This window comes from Tenrec ecaudatus, chromosome X (genome assembly GCF_050624435.1).
Source record: "Tenrec ecaudatus isolate mTenEca1 chromosome X, mTenEca1.hap1, whole genome shotgun sequence".
Taxonomy (NCBI): domain Eukaryota; kingdom Metazoa; phylum Chordata; class Mammalia; order Afrosoricida; family Tenrecidae; genus Tenrec; species Tenrec ecaudatus.
Genome location: NC_134548.1, coordinates 162,382,515 through 162,402,878, shown reverse-complemented (window position 1 = coordinate 162,402,878; position 20,364 = coordinate 162,382,515). Strand labels below are relative to the sequence as shown.

The 20,364-nt window shown below is 40.8% G+C and overlaps 1 protein-coding gene across 12 annotated transcripts in view; it reads right to left on the bottom strand.

The window, feature by feature from the left end:
* Nucleotides 1–1,271: 1,271 nt before the first annotated feature.
* The window catches only part of FMR1 (fragile X messenger ribonucleoprotein 1), a 40,984-nt gene continuing 21,891 nt past the window's right edge, over nt 1,272–20,364 (bottom strand). For 2 of the 12 annotated variants that reach the window (XM_075538111.1, XM_075538114.1), the window contains 10 exons: nt 18,535–18,705; nt 18,356–18,434; nt 14,391–14,500; nt 13,368–13,502; nt 12,805–12,867; nt 10,553–10,639; nt 7,597–7,792; nt 5,953–6,135; nt 5,664–5,746; nt 3,110–3,593 (listed from right to left, as the gene is read on the bottom strand). In XM_075538111.1, the coding sequence (XP_075394226.1) occupies nt 3,483–3,593; nt 5,664–5,746; nt 5,953–6,135; nt 7,597–7,792; nt 10,553–10,639; nt 12,805–12,867; nt 13,368–13,502; nt 14,391–14,500; nt 18,356–18,434; nt 18,535–18,705 (1,218 nt within the window). In that variant the 3' untranslated portion in view covers nt 3,110–3,482. The other 10 variants (XM_075538112.1, XM_075538122.1, XM_075538113.1 and 7 more) reach the window with 10 other exon arrangements.

The following is a 20,364-nucleotide window of genomic DNA, read 5'->3' as shown; positions in this document are numbered from 1 at the left end:
CTTCACAAACACTGTTTCTTCCACACCTCGCTCCCTTAGCACAAAGCATCCCCACTGAAAAATACTGAATAATGACAATGTCCTATTTCCCAGAATTCTGTAACCACTTACTCTTGACACTAAAGCTGCTTCCTACCAATTTGCAACCTACCCATGTAATCAAATGTATGCTAAGCAATCGGTGGTCCCTCTTCAAGCACTCTACTTTTAATCATTTGGCTACTGTCATTTTCAAAGACTTAATACCTCTCCAACTAACATAAAACTCGCGGGGTGGGGGGGGGGTTGTCCCTTGTTTCTTGATGCAGAGTTCTGTGAGAAAATATTTTTTTAAAGGTCTCCAATAAACACCCAGAAGAAGTGCTGACGATTGAAATCCTGTCTCCGCTAGGTGGTCTGAGCCATCAAGACAAACACATGGGAGTAATGGCTAGGTCAGTTAAGTGGTCACCAGAAGGAAGCTTCAGCAGTTCAAATGGGAAAGGTGCTGCTGCTGTCCAGGACACAGAACCAGGCTTGGGAGAGATCCAAATCATTATCTTAACTCAAAGACACTGGATGCAAACCCCCAGGTACTCTAAGGCCACCATCAGACCAGGGACATTTCCCGTCCATTTTAATTATAGGCTGTTCCTAAGCAACAATGGGAATCCAGAGCAATCCAACCATCTTACTGGAGTAGCTTCTATTGGCGCCCTACCAACATGCTGGGCCCAGCTTATGGTGATGTTAAAACCTTTGGAGATTCAGAAGGGTACAGAGCTAGCAGGACAAGTGATCAGAGAACCAGACAAGTACCAGAAGGAAAAACTGGACCAGCCGAAGTAGCAGTCTACTCTCAGAGGCACAATCTACCTACAAACCTGGCATTTATTACAGAGGTGTGACAAGGGTATTTTCACACTGCACACGTTTTCTCTCAAGATGGTAGAATGTGTGCGCGCACAGTGTTTAATATGGTTTAGTGACAGCCTATGTAATTAATGTGTTGACGGCTGGTAACTGGGAATATAGGGAATTATATCCAACTATTTTTGTTTGGGGCCTGTAAAAGGCATGTAAAAAGGTGACTGAGAAAGCATACATGCTTTGCACAAAAAATAACCCCCACCTCCACCCCAGCAAGACTTTTATTTGGGGCCATACTTAAAAGATTTCAAAGCAGGAGCAATTATCTGCCAGACTAATGTTTTGCTTTTCCATAAGTGTAACTTTTTAATAAAAATTTACATCTAGATAAACAATCTTCGGATTTTTGAAACTTTAATAAGATTTTAAAAACATGACTTTGAACTGAAAAACATACACGTTTAGCACACAAATATTGTAATATGAATCAACTCCAAGTCCATTTGAAAACGTGAATCAAATTACAGTTTTAGAAGTTAGTAATTCACATTTAAGCAAGTTAGCGCCTTGCTGAATTCAGCCTTTGTAAAAAATAGACTTAGTGCATATTATAATGGTACAAACGTTGTTTTGTACCATTTTGTTTATTCCCCCACCCCGCTTTCTTAAACATTATCAAGTTCTTGAAAACTGTTCGAGAACAGCTAACTTCCTATGACATGGTGACATTTCCAGTGGTAACAGTTAAATTTTGTAACATAACACTTTCTATAGATTTCTTTCCTATCTTAAAATTTTAAAAGCAATCATTTGTAAGGATTGCATCAACATCAATTTAGCAGAGGAAGATCAAACTTTATTGAAACTGCTTGCATACAAAATATATTGCACTATAACCAAACAAATGTCAACATAAAATCCAATCTGTTGTAGCTAATATGTACAGAGAATATTGCCCAAGAGCAGTTACATTACAAGGTCATTCTACCTTGGTTAATTATCTACAGTATTTTAAACCGAACAGCTTACAGATGATGTGTGCAAGGTACCAATTTCTGTTGTCAAAATCTATACATTCCCCAAATAAATAACTAGAACTCAACATTAATGTTTGGCAATATTTTTAAAAAGACTTTAATATTTGTTAAATCATGTGCAGTTTGTTGCCATTTTTATATGATTATTTGTATGCCAGGAAAAGTAATTGTAAAATGAAAATGCAAAGAAATACAAAATACAAGAGGCAGAACTTAAGTTTGTACGGGTCTGTACAGATTTCAGTGGTACCCCAACTTGGGAGTTATTTTTCTTTAAGAAAAATATAACATCTTAAAGTGAAAGTCCTTCACATATTTTTCTTCAGTAAATCAATTCATTTAATAAAATTCAAAACCCAAATGGAAACCCAACACATCAAAAAAGGACCCCTAAAATAACAAATAAAAAAGGACCCCCAAAATAACAAAGGGGGGGAAAACAGCATTGATTGATCCGAGACTGCTCTCCAATTCTGCTTATTAACTAAACCTTATATTTCCAACTTTACAAACTATTTTTTTAACCTGCTTCCAATCATTCTTAAACAAAATACCTGTACTGCACAGGAATGTATTATACAAACACATTGAAATGACCTTCCTACCTCCCCGAAATTAAGCATGAAAGTAAAATATGGAGAATTCCCCCAAACATGGGGAGAAAATGAAAGTTTCTACATTAAAACTGGTCATCAGGCCAAAGAGCAGGCACATCCTCCCAAAGGCTGCCCTGGCTGCCGTCAGTGCTCCCTCTCTGCAATGACAAGACCGCCATTTCTTCCCCTGTCTGGACAGAGAAACGACACAGCCTGTCGGTAACACTATTTATCGAGCTTCAGTGCAACAAAACAAAAACAAAAAAACAAGTCCTAGTCTGTATACTGCCTAACCTGATGTGTACGTCAGGAAAATATTTGGGGCAAGCATGCATTCTTCTAGAAAGTACTAATGTTTGACAGAGTTTGCTACATCTTTAATATTGAGTGTTTCCAACTTATCTTCCCTGAACTCTGCATCCAAATATAATATTCCTACCTGCCAAGATATAAAAAAGGCACAAGATCATACTTTTTTTTTTGCTAATGAAAATGACAAATGTCACATCACACATTTCAGGGTCCACTAAAATACTGGAAAAGTGGACCAGAACATAAACGGACACAGGACATGAAATGTCATAGCATTAAATTCTCTAGGATATTGAAAACAGAAGTCCAAGCCGATTACCATAAATGCTATTTATTCAGAACAACTGAAACGTACTGGTGAGTACCACTCACTGTAGGAAAATAGCCCAAAGTAATAAGAAATATCATGGATCATTTATGTAAGAAGGAAAAATCAAATGAAAACTGTTCTGGAGTGCTAAGTGTACTTAAAGCAATAGTTTCCGAGTTCTAAAAGTTTTTGTGTGCAAGTCTGAAAATTGGTGCTTATGGCCAGTAACAAAACAAAAAAATGTCTTCACAGAATCTGTGTTCATTTCATGCCCTGCGCCATCTTGCCTACTATTTGTCTTTGGCCTAACAAAGTTTTCTAACATGGAATAAGAATTACGGACATGGTGTAGGAAACATCACTTCAGAATGATGCAGGCTAGGGTACTCCGTTCACGAGCGGTTGCTGCCCATCCACGCCATCCGGTTTGTCTTTCTTCTGGGTACGCTCTTTGGCCGCACGCAGCCGGTTCCCTTCGTTGGAGGTATTCTGTAATGTTTTAGTGTGGACACGCCTTTCATTATTGCAGTCAACTCTGATCTAAAACAAGTCATATGTGTTATATAGAGAGATCACATCCTATCGTTATCTATCACTGGCCTGACAAGAAACTGAAGGTTGAAGGGGAAAAGCCGCAGGTCTACAGGGAAAATGGAAGCAAAGAGGTGAAAAGAAATGAAGTAACAGAAGGATCTTGATTTATAATAGGAAAGCTTTCGTCTTCTTTTCTGGTCCTCTCACTGCATTGTGAGTTCGACTGAAAACTCAGACTTATGGTGCTTTCTTCTAAGTAGAATGAAACAGTGAGAAACAAACTGTTAAAAGGATCTCTTACTATGAACTACCAGAAGACACACATCTGTGACATTAGCATTCCAAAGGACAAGCTAGTTTCCAAAGATTCTCCCAAGATTGTGAATCCAAGAGAGAGAACACAATAGGCTCCCTATTCTGATTTTGCCAGGATGAGAACTCGACTTGCAAACCAGTACTGAGTTTACTGCACCTTTCAAGTTCTCACAGTTATGGCTGATATTCTCCATGCCAAGGACTCTCACAGTTTTATCCTAGAACAATGAGCGGGGGCTGATAGCATGTGTTTCTATAAAGCAATTCAGACCATCAGTTAACATGAACTTTGCTTTAAGAATCTGAATGATGTAGGGTAAGGTTGGAATCCTGGAAAGATGTAATTTAAACAGTAACATTGGGAGAACTACAGAATAGTTTACGTGCTTACACCAAACACGTAAATGCTGCTAACGGAATTCCAGATGCTACACCTTGACGAGTGGAGCCACAAACCACCACAGTATTGATCTACTTCAAGTAAAAATGCTAAAGATAACCCCAAAATGTTTCACTTATAATTTCAAGTATCCATGTTATCTAATTTGGGGTCTGGGTGCAGGTTTTAAATGTTGAGCTGTCCAGGGTACAATGTTATCTCTTGTATCTATTCTCATACTTACATGGAAAACACCAGGTTCTGTATTCAGCTATCATGTTTTGATCATATAAATTAATTGTGAATGTACATCCTTTTAACCAATGGGGTCAGATTGTACAGTTCATTAAACATGTCAGTGAAAACAGGGAATTACATGCAAAAACTGATACAGAAAAATCTTTACAAAGCATATATATGGGCACTAATTCACCCATCTTTCTGTCTAGGACCAAGGTATTTTCTATGCTGGTCCTTAAGAACCTGTCAATAATTAACGAGTAGTAGAATTGCTATTAATTCTAATAAATATCCCACTAAAAAAAGTTTCTGCTCTTCAAAAAAAGACTCTCGTACCAATCTTAGGTTTGGTTTCAAACCAACCAGTCAGTCCACAGTTAGGAAGAGAGCCTAAGTATATGGATTAAGAATGAAGGATTCTGGGAAACAAACACTATCCCAGCAGGTGCCAGCCATGTGACCTGGGCAAAGAAAGAAACCTGCTAAGCTCCAGTTTACTCACCTATTAGAAAAATAAAGCTACTTACCTCAGTGGGCTGTGGTCAGATTAAAGGAGATAAAGCACACAAAACACTTAAAAGTCCCTGGGAGGACTCAGGGATAACTTTCAAAGGTTTTATCAAGGGGGGCAGTGCAGGTGAAGACCTATTGAAACCGGAGCCTGGGCACAGACCCAGGTGAATAGCATCAATTCTGTCATGACAGCTAATCATGAGGGTCACACCTTCTTTTCCTCAAGTTTCACACAGGGAGGGTGAACAGGGGGAGAAGCACCCCTCTGCCCCAACCTTCAGGGAAGGGGGGAGCTCAGCTTTCAGTGCATCCCAGGATACTCCTTTCCTTGGGGGAATTGGAAAGGCCACCAATGTAGTACTGACTGTAAAGCCATAACGTGGCTGTTCAGTCTTTGCCAAAAGAGCGGCCACATATTCTCTAGAAAAATCCCATTTTGTATACGTGTACAGGAGGGCTGAGATCGCCCACTATGGGAAAAAGATTCCTGATACACCACTTGGGTTGATCTCTAGCTGTGGTTAAAAAGAAAGCCCTAGCCTCAAGCACTATTGATGAAAGGAGGCTGGCAGGGTTACCTGGAGAGCTCCATCCACTGTCCTTCCTTTGGCCTCTCTTGGGTTGCGCGGACGATTATCGGTTCGGGAGTGATCATCGCTTCCTGTGGCAACATTTTCAAAAGGTTTGACAGTTACTAATTCTGAACTGCACACCGTCCATTGAATTAGGCTAAACAATTGGAAGTGTGAACATAGTCCAATTCTTAGAGTTACATCACCATGCTTAATAAGCTAGCAGGCTCCCACACAACGTCAAATTGTTACCATTCACCTGTATTTCCCAACCAAGGAAAGCAGCCTTTTGTACCTTTGAAGCCTCCTCCTCTCCCTCTTCCTCCCTGTCCTCTTCCTCCACCTCCACGCCGGCGCCCGTCTCCTCTGCGCAGGAAGTTCTCCCTCTCTTCCTCTGTTGGAGCTAATGACCAATCACTGAGTTCGTCTCTGTGGTCAGATTCTGTTTCAGAAGCATTTGATGCTTCAGAATTAGTTCCTATCGAGAGTTAAAAGTTATATACCAATGTCCGACTTTAAAAAAAGCAAAATAAAAAAGCGTTAACAGAAGCTTCCAGAGGCGCTTCAGGGGTAATCCAATTATTTCCCAAACTGATAAACCCACCAAAATGGTATCACCACCTTTCATTTTGTAAAATAAATCATTTTAAATTCAAAATGAAGGGTTTCACAGTATCTTGTTTTAAGCATTTTGGGTTCTCATTTTAAAAACCAAGCCTATCTTATTAGCCAACTAAGTTCAAACCTGTGTGTGTCACATCATTAAACAGCTGTGCCCTCTGGAGGAAAAGTTGCCTTCAACATTTAATGCAACACACCTTGATCAACATAACCTCGATAGAGTGCCTTCTAAAAGGTTTGGCCCCCTGGGCAGAAGGAAAGGCACACTTCTGGGTCACATCTAGAAGAGTGGGAAGTAAGAGCACCACGGGGACTGTTGCAGGGAAGGGTCTCTGGTGGGTACAGGGCCCAGCTGGAGGAAGAGGGGAATACGCTGGACTGTGGCTTGATCAACAACCTTCCCTCCCACTTTCAGGGACCAACTGACCACGAACAAAGGCATTACTACTAAATCAACTCTTTAGGCTGAGAGGGAGGATGACTTAAGGCTAAGGGTGGGCAGAGATCCCTGGTGAGGGAGGAGATCAGCAGCAGAGAGCAATCTGAGGGGGAGGGCGAAGGGAGGAGGCAAAGTTGGCCTTAGGAGTAGGTGTCTTCTCTCCGACTCTACTACCTCTCTCTCTTCCTCTGTTGGAGCTAATGAGCAATTATAGCTTCACCATTATAGCTTCATTCCTGTGGATCTTGAAGGCTTTTTCCATCTTAAAGAGTTCCTTTTTGAAATGCAAATATTTGTGAGATGGATTATACCTCATACCATCATTAGCAAGTTACAGAGATGATACACAGTTGATTAAGAAAGACAGAGCACTGGCAGGTGGGGAGAAGGCTCGGTGAAAAGGGGTGGGAGAGAGAAAGCAGCACTGACAAACGAGCTGGGAAGGCAAAGAGAAACTTCGCCTGGTCCTGGCTGTGCCACGGGCTGACTCTGGCCACCCAGAATCCCTTATGGGGCCAAAGTCCATGCAGCAAGCATGACCAGCACAAAGCTGACCCAAAAAAAAAAGAGCCACAGGACACAAATGAAAAGGGGTGCTCTGTACAGTAGTAAAACCAGGGCAGGTCTTAAGCAGGTCATCACCACACAAGGGCTTAAGTAGAGTTCTCGAGTCCCCACCCCAAAGTGGCCATAACTCACACCTGCCTTCAGAACTACATGTGTCATCCTCGGGCTTTGACTCTAGGGGCTGTGACCCACTGTGAACTGGAAACCACAGAGTAAGAAAATTGTTACATGGGGTTCTAATGAGTAATAGAGATTAGCAGCTATTAAGTCTAGGAACAGATAAAGGAACTGAGTAAAATGCTTAGTTTGTACCTGAAGTATATCCAGGACCGCGTCTGCCGTGCCCCCTATTTCTGTAAGGTCTACTACCTCGACCCATTCCTTGACCATCATCAGTCACATAGCCTTTTTCCTTATCTGTACGATTTGGTGGTGGTCTAGAACTAGCTCCAATCTGTCGCAACTGCTCATCAATTTGTAATCTCTCCAAACGCAACTGGTCTACTTCCTATTTAAAATATACAAGATAACAGCAAAAATAATTTGACATTTTACTTCATATTATCTTTCTCCTGTTCATCAGATTAAAAAGTATGCTGGAAATGTTTCGATTTCAGTTTTAAATTCACAGTAAAACACTGTTACACAGACTTAGCAGGAAATGGAAGGGTCGCCTTAAAAAGAAAATCACTACAGATGAGATTTACGGATGTTCTAAATCAGAGATATAACAGAAATACTCAACATCAAAATTAGACTGAATAAAATGGAAAATTGTTGCATTTGACACTATTATCCATCTATTCTACTGCTTAGGCATAGAAACACTGTCTGGGGACACCTAGCTGAGAGGATATTAATTAACAACTCTAAGAGGTAAGCATCCAGATCAGTGACACACTTCAAGTTAAAACCAGCTAACCTTCCAAATCACACATTGTAAATGAGCATCATTGAAAAAGATTTGCCAATTAAGATGTTGGTTTACAAAGCACTGAGAGTGGACCATCTTTTGTTTGTAAAGAACACACAGGCAGTCCTTGGATTACAAACCAGTTACCTTCCTAAATCTGTTTGAGTCAAACAAATGTAAATTGGACAATTATCTAGCAGCAGTCAGCCAGGTGTTCATCTTAAACAAAATGTGTACCTTTTTATGCATTAAAAAAATCACAGAAACACTTCCAGATACACTAAAACATATTTACCATAATACAGTGATAAGAATGTTTTGATGTGCATAGCAAAGTATCACCCACTGGTTATCACAAACCGCAAATTTATAATAGAATAGGCTTTAAGGGGTTGGGTCTTAATTGGGTTGTACCTAAGTCATTCGTAACCTGGGGACTGCCTATACTGAAGTAGGTCTTTGGATGTGATTAGACAATTGGGAACAATTATTTTCAGTTAGCTGGAATTGCTGGTATTCCTTATGGAGATGGGGGCCAAGTTAACAGCTGGCGACCAAGAGCAAGGATTTAAATTTTCATGCTTTGAAAATGTCTTGAAGACAACTGCTGCTAGAACAAGTATGACAAACAGTATAAACATAGTTGACCCAAAACATACACCTGGGGTCCACAGACAGACCCTCACACATAGTACTTGCAGTAAGTCAGGTTCTGCCAAATCCAAGCAGATCCTCAGTTCTAATCCCTATCCTGCCGGCCCGTGTGAAGGCCCTCATTTCCTAGCTACAGAACAGTTCCCCCCTCAGCTCGGCAGTACTGGGCCTCCTAGTCAAGTAGAGCCTGATGGAGGGAATTAGAGAAGCCTCAGTAAAGCTAAGTTCCCCCGATTGTGGTTGTGGAAGCTTCTGGCAAAAAAAAAAAAAAGTCAAGTATGGATGTAGGGGAGCGTCATCTGATTCTCAGTGTTTTACTGAGGCGTTGAAGCACAGGAGAGATTACAACCAAGTGACTTACTCCAAAGATAAGAGTGGGTCTTGCAAAACAGAATGGTAGCTCAGGTTATCTCAGGGGTAGGGGGAAAAACAGGCACCTTTGGTGAGATGCCCGGCCTAATCAAAGGAAGATCTGGTGATGAAAAGAAGGGCACCAGGACAGCTGCCGACCACCCCCAAAAGATGTTCATTGTCGGGGGGGGGGGGTCCCGCAAAGATCTAAGAAAAAACATTGGCTTAAAGAGCAAGAGCTTTGAAGCAATGCATCCCTAGGTCTTCTTCATACTTATATAAGCAAAGCATGTGGACACAACAAAAAACACAAACCACAGATTACACATCAAACACACTTTCAAGCAAATGCAAGTGAAGCATACCACAGGGGTATCGTATCCTCTGTGCAAATGTGGTTGAAGGAAACTTTCCTAGCCCCACAAATTAATGGAATGCCCTGCCAGTTCTCGCTCTTCCTCTCACTCCTGCTGGTATACGAATAGAAATCATTGGGTTTTTTTCCTCTCTTTTTAAGGAATCAGAGAAAGAAAATTCTTAAAGTGAACACAATCAATAGTAGACCAGAAACTTGGGTTACCTTTTAAGGACTATTTGGCACCTGATACTATAGTTTTGATATCAAATGGAGATAAAGAAGATATGATTGGGAGTGAAATAAATCAAATTTCATATAGCACATTCTGGCCAAAGGAATTTTAAAAAGCATCTGGTCTTGGGGAAGTGTTCCAGGTACAACAGAGACTGGAAGCAAACCAGAGGATGGCCAAGCTGACTTTGCATTCTCGCTTGTAATCTCAAGAGGGCCTAAATGCACAAACACGTAAATGAGCATTTACAAAAAGGCAGGGATTGTTTCTACTGTGTGTAATAGCTGTTGCTGTGATTAAGTGTGGTCGAGTAGGTTCTGAATACATTGAAGGACTTCATGAAACACTGGGATTTCTTTGATAAATGATATTAAAAGGAACAAGTGTTGAAAAAGAATCTGGTCTCAAACGAGAGCAAAACACAAAAAAACCACCACCACACAAGCTAGAAAGGATCCGCTGCAATAACAGGGTACCTATAGGATTTCCTCATTTGAGTACAAGGGTTTTAAACACAGAAAAAGGGAATTTATTGGGAACTGGGATGCTGAGCCTTAAGTAGACTGATGGAAGCCAGACCAAGTTTTCAGAAGTACTATAAACGGAACAAGGGGGGCAATTCCTCTGTCACTTATTTTACAGATCATTTATGATTTTTTCTATGTGGAAATCCGCTAGAATGACTGCTAACTGCTGTAAGATTTATTAATATGAAGTCTTTGTAAAAAAGATGAGGTGTTCAAGTTCTTTCTGTTCTCACCTTTAAATAGTTCAGGTGATAATCCAAAAGAACAGTGGCATTAGCGATGCTGTCCTTTGTTCCCACAAAAACAAACGGTACCATGCCCTGAAAAAGAAATGGCAACAATGATCACATAGAACTGCTGATGGGTTAGTGTGAATAATGCACACAATGGTTAAAGCCCTAGCACAGGATATGGCAAACAGTAGGCACACAGATATGTCAGGTAGGGGGGGAGGGTAAGAACCAGCACATGAAAATAAAGAGTTCCTATATTTTACACAACAACTATGAATCAGACAAATCAATAGAGCAAAATCTCTTACGTGCATCCAATTACTATTTTGTCAAGACTATTATTAAGTTTTGGCAAATCAGAAATTATTTCATTCAAGGGATACAAAAAGCTTTGTGATGCAATGAATAAACAAAAGGAACACTTTTAAATGCCTCAATCCATTTACTTTAGGTTTTATTTAGATCAAATTCTTTTCCAAGGGGGAAAAAAAGCAACATTAGGTATGAGGGATACAAAAGTAAAGACAAAATTGATTCTGATAACCAAGTCAGCAATACACAAACAAAACTCCACAAGCAAAACTAAGAAAAATAAGGAATCTGAGAGAAATTCATCTGTAAGAAAAAAACCGAGCCACCTCCATGAGTAGACGGTTTAGCCCCGAGATATTCCATCGAATTAAATATACTAAAAATGTGTACTTCTAGGTCATCTGTATAAATCAGAAGGAAAAAACCACAACAATTTCTTGTCGAAAGTTACAGGAAAGCTGTATGAAACCACAGCTGGCAATCACGACAACTGTTCAGAGTTGAGCAGGGTTCCCAGTTGCTGCTGACGAAATAAACATGGTTTCAGAAATTCACCAGGAAAGCATATAGTCATTTGGTTCGGATGAAGGCCCATTCTTTTCAGGGCAAAGTTAAAAGGTGTAAGAAGTCCCTTGAGCAAGTATCCCTCTTTTTAAAAAGAGCCTTCATTTGATTGCTGGGCTGCATTTGCCTGCTTGAATTGGTGACAGTATTTTTTGGGGGGGGCAGTATTTGTTAAACGTGTACGCAGGGGCTGGATCAGGAATTTCTTTTTCCTTTCACAACAACATGGCTGCTGCTGGGGGGGGGGACGGACAATTGCAGAATTAGGAACTACCTGTCAGGCTAACCTTTCCCTGGGTGGAAAGGCACTAAACTTCTTCTCCTAGAAGCCACCAGCACCTGAAGCTACAGCAGGCGCTACTGAAAATCCACTATCTTCTTTGGATTTAATGAATTTATTTTAAGCATCCAATAGTACAGGAAGCAATGAAAGCCTCAGGCCTATGAACAAGACCACTTTTCTCAAAAGCTGTCTTTTTATTTTTCAACCCCCCAATTGACTTTGTTACAGAGCACTTAATCGTAGTTTTTCCCAAAAGGCCACACAGTGATATGCTGCTACTCGTTTCCCTGGGGTCAGATATCATCAAGATTAAGACTGAGTTCAGCCCAATCGGGAAGCAGATAAATCCTTAAAAGACATTTCCTCTTGCAACCCATGTCCTAAGTACTGGTGTACTGAAGCACCACTCAGACTGTGGCACATTGTCCATGGTCTTGGGTGTAATGAAGAAAGGGGAAGAGTCCAGTGGTACTCAGAATGGCAGCCTTCAGTGTGGCCCTCCCAGGAAAAAGGCAGTCCTTCTTCAGGAATGAGAAGGGGCTCCTCAGTGTATAGCCACACTCCATCAACATTCTCTTCCTAAAATGACATCTTTGATTTTAATCTCTGGTGAACCCTTTGGTTTCCCAAAAACGTTCTCATAGGCCAGGCAATAGGTTAAATACCAGGCCTTGCCCGCAAGGAACACAGACGGTAGTGGGAGATCGACAAGCGCACAGCTCTGCCACCAGTGCTCCAAGCGGGTGGGCACACAGCCGCCAGGAAAGCAGAGGCTGCAGGGCGGTAACCAAGAGGAGAAAGTGCTCCAGGCAGAGAGCCACAGCGAACTCCACCTATGAAAAACATCAGGAAAGCTCAGCCTTCTTTTCTATAGAATGCAAGGAGGAAGGATGGGGGAGAGGCGACTCCTGGAAAGTCACCTGGAGGGGCCTGATCAGCGACATGAAGGGTAAGCAGGGAAATGGACACACATACCCGCAAACAATCTGCCACCATCCCCCAACCCTGACAAGCACTTGTAGTCTTTCTCAACAAGGGGAATAAACATGAAAATAGGAAATCAAAATGTATTTTTCAAGGAATGTTTTCCTACCTGCCAAGCCTTGAGTTCAGGTTTCTGGGATTCCCCTGCTACAATTGATGAAACCACTAACACCTAAAGCAGTATAAGGAATGCAAGTGATGTCATTAACTATAACAAATGATACACAGAAGCCTGAACGCAGGACTTTCACTGTAGGACTGCTACATCCGTGCTTAATTTCAAATATTGAAAACCAGTTTCTAACAGTTTTCAGTCACAACTAAGGCATTTAACAGAAAGAAGGGACAGCTTGAACTACTACACCTGCAAAATAGCAAAATTTCCAGAGATAACAGCAAGAGAACATCAAAGACCACCCTCAAAAAAAATGGAACCATTACTTGCAACCCCATACTTTAAGGTTTACAATTTGTCCCTGTGAAATCAATGGGAGTCATTTAACATTTGGGTTTGTACTACACCTCAGGAGTTGGCAATCAGATTTGGAGGGGGAAAAAAAGAACTTGAGTAGTCTACAAGTCTAACCAGTGACAACACCCAAAACACCAAGTGTGACATCTGAGCCGAAGAAATTAGATTTCGTGTAATGCAAAGGGACAAATAGTTCTTACCCTCTGGACTTTTGTACTGTTAGGCTGAGAATAATGGGCGCTGTTTTCCTTTATCTCTAAGTGTTTCTTGTCTTCTGAGGGATTAGGTCCAACCCTTGAATTGTTGGAAGGTAGGGAATTTGGTGGAACAATTTCCTTGGTAAAAAAACAACAACAACAAAACAAACACAAAAAAACATACACACAAGAGAAAATAAAGACCAATTTTTAAGAAGTCATTTAGCCTCACCATTGTGTCAATCATCATAATGTGACTTAAGAATTTCATTGAGTGGAAACAGCTTTGGCATCTAAAAATTACAGAATGCAGGCTCATTACAAAATATGCAGGAAACCTGTGTCCTGCCCTGCTGCGCCCCACCGCCCCACTCCAGAAGATTTCACTCTCATTTAAAGAATCTTTTACCAAAGAAAAAAGGTAAGACATGAAAATAATTGTGTAGTTTGAGAGAGGGGCTATATTTTAAACACTTCTAGTTTTACGTAGAAAAGCATATGACCACACCCCATGTCCATACAAAAACTTCCAAAGCTGCTCCACCAACCTAAAGATGCATGGATATCAAAATGAGGGTGATACAATTTGAAGATGAGAGGCAGAGGAGTGAGCTGCTAAGCCAGATGAATTTTGGGGGTATATAGGATCCCCACCCTCACTCTCAATCCCCCTCCCCCCACAAGTGAAAAGTTAGGGAATAGAAGATAGGAAACCTAATCAGCATGTCAGGTTGGCTAGCAACAGAAACACTGGAAAGAGGCTTCCTGTTCAGGATTTCATTCCACTGACACAATGCCTGGCCTTGTGCCCTAGAGGTTTCGTATCAAGAACCTGCACAACTCCCCATTTTCAAGGGGGGAAATGCAGACTTCATGGGGCAAAAAAGACCAAGCCAAAGCTACAGCATCAGTGAATGGACACCTGAACATTCCAGAAGCCTCTACAGGAGATATGCCAACTCATGACACTCCAAAGTCACCTTGAATTTTTGTAGACGTGCCAGAAGCACATGTACTATAACATACCTCTTCTTGTGGAACATTCTTCTCATTTTCGGCCTCAATTCTTACTCTTACAACTCCTGACTTGTCCACAATCTCCTGAATCAGTTTTCCATTTTTTCCTATTACTTTGCCTAAGAAATGAATAATTCACATTTGGTTTTAAAAAGGCAAAACTGAAACCAGGAAGCATAAACCATCACATTCGTACACATACTTATATGAATGTCAAACAACATGTACAATTCTGGAAATAAGATTCTGAAATCAAGCTCAAGAATCTTTTCAAGAGGACAAGATTTATACTCATCTTCTCATTTCTCAGATAATCATTGTTTCTCAACTCCTTGGGTCAGGTGTTAGAATTGACTAATCCTTGCCAAATGGGTAATTCTGAATTTTTAAGGCAGCTCAAAGAAAGGTGTGTCACATTTGCTGGAGGTATTGTTTTTAACCACTCTTTCTGCAAAGTTCTACCAGAGAAATGAAGAAAAAGGAACAGAGATAAGTGAAGATATATTTGTGTATTTGGCAACTTCAAGTCTTCTTTGGCCAGGACACCTATTTTTAGAATTCAGTGCGGTGTATTTATAAAAGATACTGTTGAGTTTCAACAGTGACTGAAATATCTGTATCGAAAGCCAAAACCTACAGCCATCTCCATGCTGTCTCCTAGCACCCCTCTAGGCCAGAGTGGAAGTAGTTCTGTAGGTTTCCAAGGCTATAAGTAAACTTTACGGAAGCCAGTGGCCAACTCTTTATCCCAAAGTGTGACCAGTCGTTTCCAACCACTGATCTTTCTTGGTTAGTGGCCGAACAGCTGTACATACATTAACAGGGTGCAAATGCCTCAAGCCAATAGGTTAAAAGAATATAACTCAAAAATTATGACAGTATCAATCAAGGGGATTGAGTCATTGAATAGCAGTGAGAAGCTGAAGAGGACACACCCAGAGCAACCCCAAGTACCCTGATGCTGGGCCCATCCTTCAAGGGCTTGCTCCACCAGCTCATCTAAGAGGCACTGCCAAGTCAAGTAGTGAAATTTTTATAAGCAGAGTACAGCCTCAGGGTTCCTGCTGAGTTTGGCAGCCTAGCTCAGCCCAGTGCTCCGATTTTAATTGGCTGGTGGGCAGGGCGAAGAGCTACTACCACTAACAGAACTCTTGATCTAGGTCAGTGGTTCTCAACCTTCCTAAAACCATGATCCTTTATAATACAGTTCCTTATGTTGTGGTGACCCCCCAACCATAAAATTATTTTTGCTGCTACTTCATGAATCAGGCGACCCATGTGAAAGGGTCTTGCGACACCCCTCCCCCACCACAAAGGGTGGAGAACCGCTGATCTAGGTCCTTTGGGCAGTTCTGTCAGCTCTTTTACCTTTGCTAGAAAGGGGGAGGGAATGGAGGTAACTGAAGCCTTCCCCACGTGTTTGAATTTCTAAAACTCCCTTTGCCATGCATGAATATATCGATGTATCTAAATCCACTTATACATTTTAATAAAAGTCTGAGTGAGCAGAGTCATTGACACGTTTCTATTAAGACAATACCTTAACCATTCAAAGTACCATGTGCTAACTCTAGCTGACAGAGTAATTAAACCACGCCATTGTCAGAGTGGTGAAGAGCAAGCAAAGTTTAAGAAAAGGAAGAATAATGAGTGTGTGTACTAAGGAGTGTGAAAAATGAAGAAATCATAAATCTATGAGGCTCAAGGAAAATCCAAACAATACTAACGCTGACATCTCCCTTAAGATTTGCCTTGTCAGCTCTTATTAAACAAAAACACTTTCTGAAAACTCTCGAATATTCCCAGCATTGCTATAGACAGTCTTTAAAAGAGAAGAGTTTGTTTTGCTAACTAGGACCACAAAAGTACCGTAGGTACTTCAACAGGCTCCGTAATGAACAGTCACTTCTAGAATCCTCTTCTTTCCAGGGAGAATCTATCTTTACTTCCAGATCCACTCATTCTGCACTGTGCAGTTATTCCCAAACCCCACCTCACAGCTCACTACAGTTCTGCTCTGTTGAACTGGATGGCATAGTTTTAAAATATGGTAAAGACAAAGAATTAACATGCATTGGACCCCCTACTATGTCCAGTACTGTCACTGGGGTTTTATTTTGTCCCCCATTTAAGTAGCACAACAACTTTGCAAGGCAGATACTACTATCACATTGTTTCACAGGTGAAGAGACTCAGACTTGAGGCAGCTAAGTCACTTGGCCATGGTTAGCTAAGACCAGTGCCAAGCTCCTGCCCTTACTATTAAGTTGTCTCCAAAGTAATATACATTAATCTGATATGTAAGTAACTTTAACAAAAATAAATCTGCCTATTGGCTATCTCTCTATAAGCACTCCCACAATTTACCAGAATTTTCTAATATAGGAAAGTTGTTTGAGAAACTTTAAAAAGAAAAAGAAATCATTCCTAGCCTCACAGTAGGGACCCCTAGTGCCAAAATGGCTTCCAAGATAGGTTATTAAATACCAGGTCAGCTGTTCAAAACCAAGCTGCCCTATGGGGTAGCTGTGAATTGGAAGAGACTTGATGGCAATTGAGTTAACTCCATTGTCCTGAAATAATCCCTTTACTATGCATACATTTTCAACTTTAAGCTTCTTCAAAGTCATTTTTCTTTGGGGGAAAACACTGTCCCTTGTATTTGTAATGGCATGGGAAGGAGTGTATAATTCTCTGATTTTCTTGGTGTGTCTTTTTTAAAAGCAAATTAAGGATGACTGAAACTAAATACACCTTGTTCTCTTTTTAACCCTTTTCCACAGGACATAAGCATTACTCTTTCATTACCAGTCACATCAGGGAAGGTAAAATATATATATGACAGTAAATGTGTGTATGTCTCAATTCTATCGCTAAATGAAAACCCTAAGAAGGCTGAGGCCTCGATAGACAGGCGACCTGCTCCACCAAAGAGCTGCAGCTTTGGAAAGCACTGCCAAAGGGTGTCTGTCAGTGACAGCCAGGAATCAAGGGTGCCCAAATCAGATTACCACCCACTTTGCTGAAAGCCCCACCAAGACATTTGGAGTCAGACCAAGCTTTGATGAGATTTAAGTAGCCCTGGTGGCTCAGTGGCTCAATGCTTGGTTGCTAACTAAACCCACGCAGTAAGAACCTGCTAGTCACTCTGTGGGAGAGAGGTATAGCACTGTCTCCTTAAAGATGTACAATTTGGGAAGCCCTATGGGGCAGTCCTGTATGGCTGCTATGGGTGAAAAATCACCTGGAAGGCAATGGGTTTACTGGGTTAACCTACATAGATAGATGAACAAGAATGCTGTCATTTTACAGTTCTTTTGTAGTGTCGTTGGCAGGCGCCCTTAAGTTGTTTGTGACTAAGAGCGACCCAGTGAGAGCATGACTGCTCCATAGGGTTTTCTTGGAAGCAGATCAACAGGTCTTTATCGAACCAAGTCACTGGATGGGCTCAAACTGCCAATCTTTTGGACAGCAGCCAAGGTCTTAACCATTTGTGCCCCCAGGGCTCCTTGTAGTTCCATAAGAGAGCTCAAATAGTGATTTACTGCACATGATAGTGCCTCTCATTATTTTTGAAAAGTCATTATGCAATTTTAAGATTTTGAATGACATATGCAATTTTAAGATACAAGGGGGCTTCCACAAGTTTGTGGGAAAACACAACTAAAAGTGGAATTTCCCCACAGCCTTTTTGGAACTTCTCATATATTGAATAGAGGGAAGCTGTCCTGCAAAGGGCATCCAGAATTCCAGGCACTATGAAGTTCACTTTGCACCCTCTGAAAAATGTAATCCTGGAGCCTTCCACTTAGCCAATTATTTCCTATAAACTGTAGCCAACAGACCACATACAAGAGCATAAATTCCAATTGAAATCACCTGTCCAGAGAGGGAGAAGGGAATTCTATCTATGTAGAGAAGTTTACCTAGGATTTCATTTTGGTAGCTCCTATCGGCAACAATTTGTGACTTACCTACTAAATTCCTGGGGACTTGTATGACATCTTCAGCAAATTCTAGAAAGCTTCTCGCCTTTTTCACTGCATCCTGGTCCTAAGGCAAAGGAGGGACAGTTTCAAGACCAAAGATGAGTCAACTCAAACACTCAAGTTCCGTTAAAATTTTGTTTTAAAAGAGCCAATAGAAGATTTACCTCTCCATAAATATGAAATGTGCAGGTATCTTCATCTAGATCAATAGCCGTGACCCCAGGTACTTTTCGAGCTTGCTGAATATTAGCACCATGTGTACCAATAGCTAGACCCATCAGATCTTCTCGTACAATAAACTGCTCATGAAACCTTGAGGCAAGTTGTCTTGAACTCTGAAGAAAACCGTAGGTCCAATTAAGATGCTTTATCAGCCATTAAAGCTAAGTGTTTCTAGGTCAGCCATGTAAATTATCTGACCCCGTGTGTCAGGGGCCTCTAAGTTAGTTTCAGTTGAAAACTAACAGGCTTTAGAATATACCTCCACAGCCCAAGTGTTTATAGGCAAATGAAGGTCAGTGCCACTTGATATCTTTTTGTTAACAGCAAAGGGTCTGTTGACAGTTTTTCAAGGTAACTTTTAAATAGCTATTTGCAAGGCTGCCATAGTTAACAAATGACATCAATAATGCAATTTAGCAGGAGTTTAATGTCCCCAAATAAGAGCCAGCTCACTTGGTCTGACAGACTCAATGCTATTTAGTTAAAGGGGAGAGGAACTTTAAAAGACCAACTTCAGAAAACACTTATTGACTTCATTTTTAAAAATTAATTGAGTAAATTATTTTTGTCCTAGAAATGGTCATTTGTATAAATTGTCACTAGATACTGTTTCTAGACTTCTCTAACGTTAAAACACTGCTCCCCGCCACCCTCAAAGGAGGCACATGAAGTGCAGGTACGGTGGTCGAATCTGTTGATTTAAAATTTCAACTGTATCCTCCATGTGCATCCAAAGCCTAAGTGAACCAAGTCTGTGAGACCCTGTGAGCTGGATCCACAAGTCCAATGAACTCTTTTAAGTCCTCAGTGATGGCAAAACTGAGTGACATTGACACTCAAAACTTGAGGACAATCGCTCTCTTTCAATTGTCTTATCAAGACTTAATGTTCAGTTCCAGCATGCCATTAATGAAAACCAAAACATATTAGTGGCTCATGTTGACAAATGGGAAATTTCTTATTGGAATATGTCAATCTCTTTAATATTAGTAGTGAGGATAAGACAGACATGCATGCTAGTTTCTCTGTATTCAACACCCCTGATCATTTGAATGGAAGGCTATAACTAGTATAACCCATTTTTAAAGTACCGATTTCCAGTCTTCTGGATTAGACTAAAATAACATACAAGCAATTCCTAGGACTTTTCAAGATGTTTTCTAAGTCCTAGTTCATTCGCCTGGCTCATTCTTTTCATTGATAAATTCACTGATACATGGTAAGCCAAAGATAGGCGAGTAGATCATTAAAGAAGAAATTAGCTGTTTGAAGACAAGCATGTATATTTTTGAAATACTCACAATGAAAGTGAGGAGGCTGCTCTGGCCTAAAATTTATGAGAGAACCACTTCCACCTCCCCCCCAAAACCCCTCAAAGAAGTATGAACACAGGGACACCGAGAAAGAATGAGAGCAAAAACCCATTACACAGACCTCCATGGCCATAAGGAAGAAAAGGTAGCACACAGGACAATGAATCTCTCCTCTCCTGCCAGTGCTTCGGCAGTCACACAGCAAGCTGGGAGACAGCAAGAGTTGAACAAGGCCTTACAAGCAGGGAGCCTGGATGGCCTGCTCTTTGACAATGCAGTTTGTTTTTGTTTTATGATTTTGGGTCTTTTACTGTCACAGCATAATGGTTTTCCCTCAAATGAAATGAACAGTGAAGAAGAACCCTGGAATTTGATAGTAATATCCTTTGTATTGGTACATTAAACTGAAATCAATTTCACTTCTATGATAATGGATGGAAGGACTAGGTAGTTATCAAT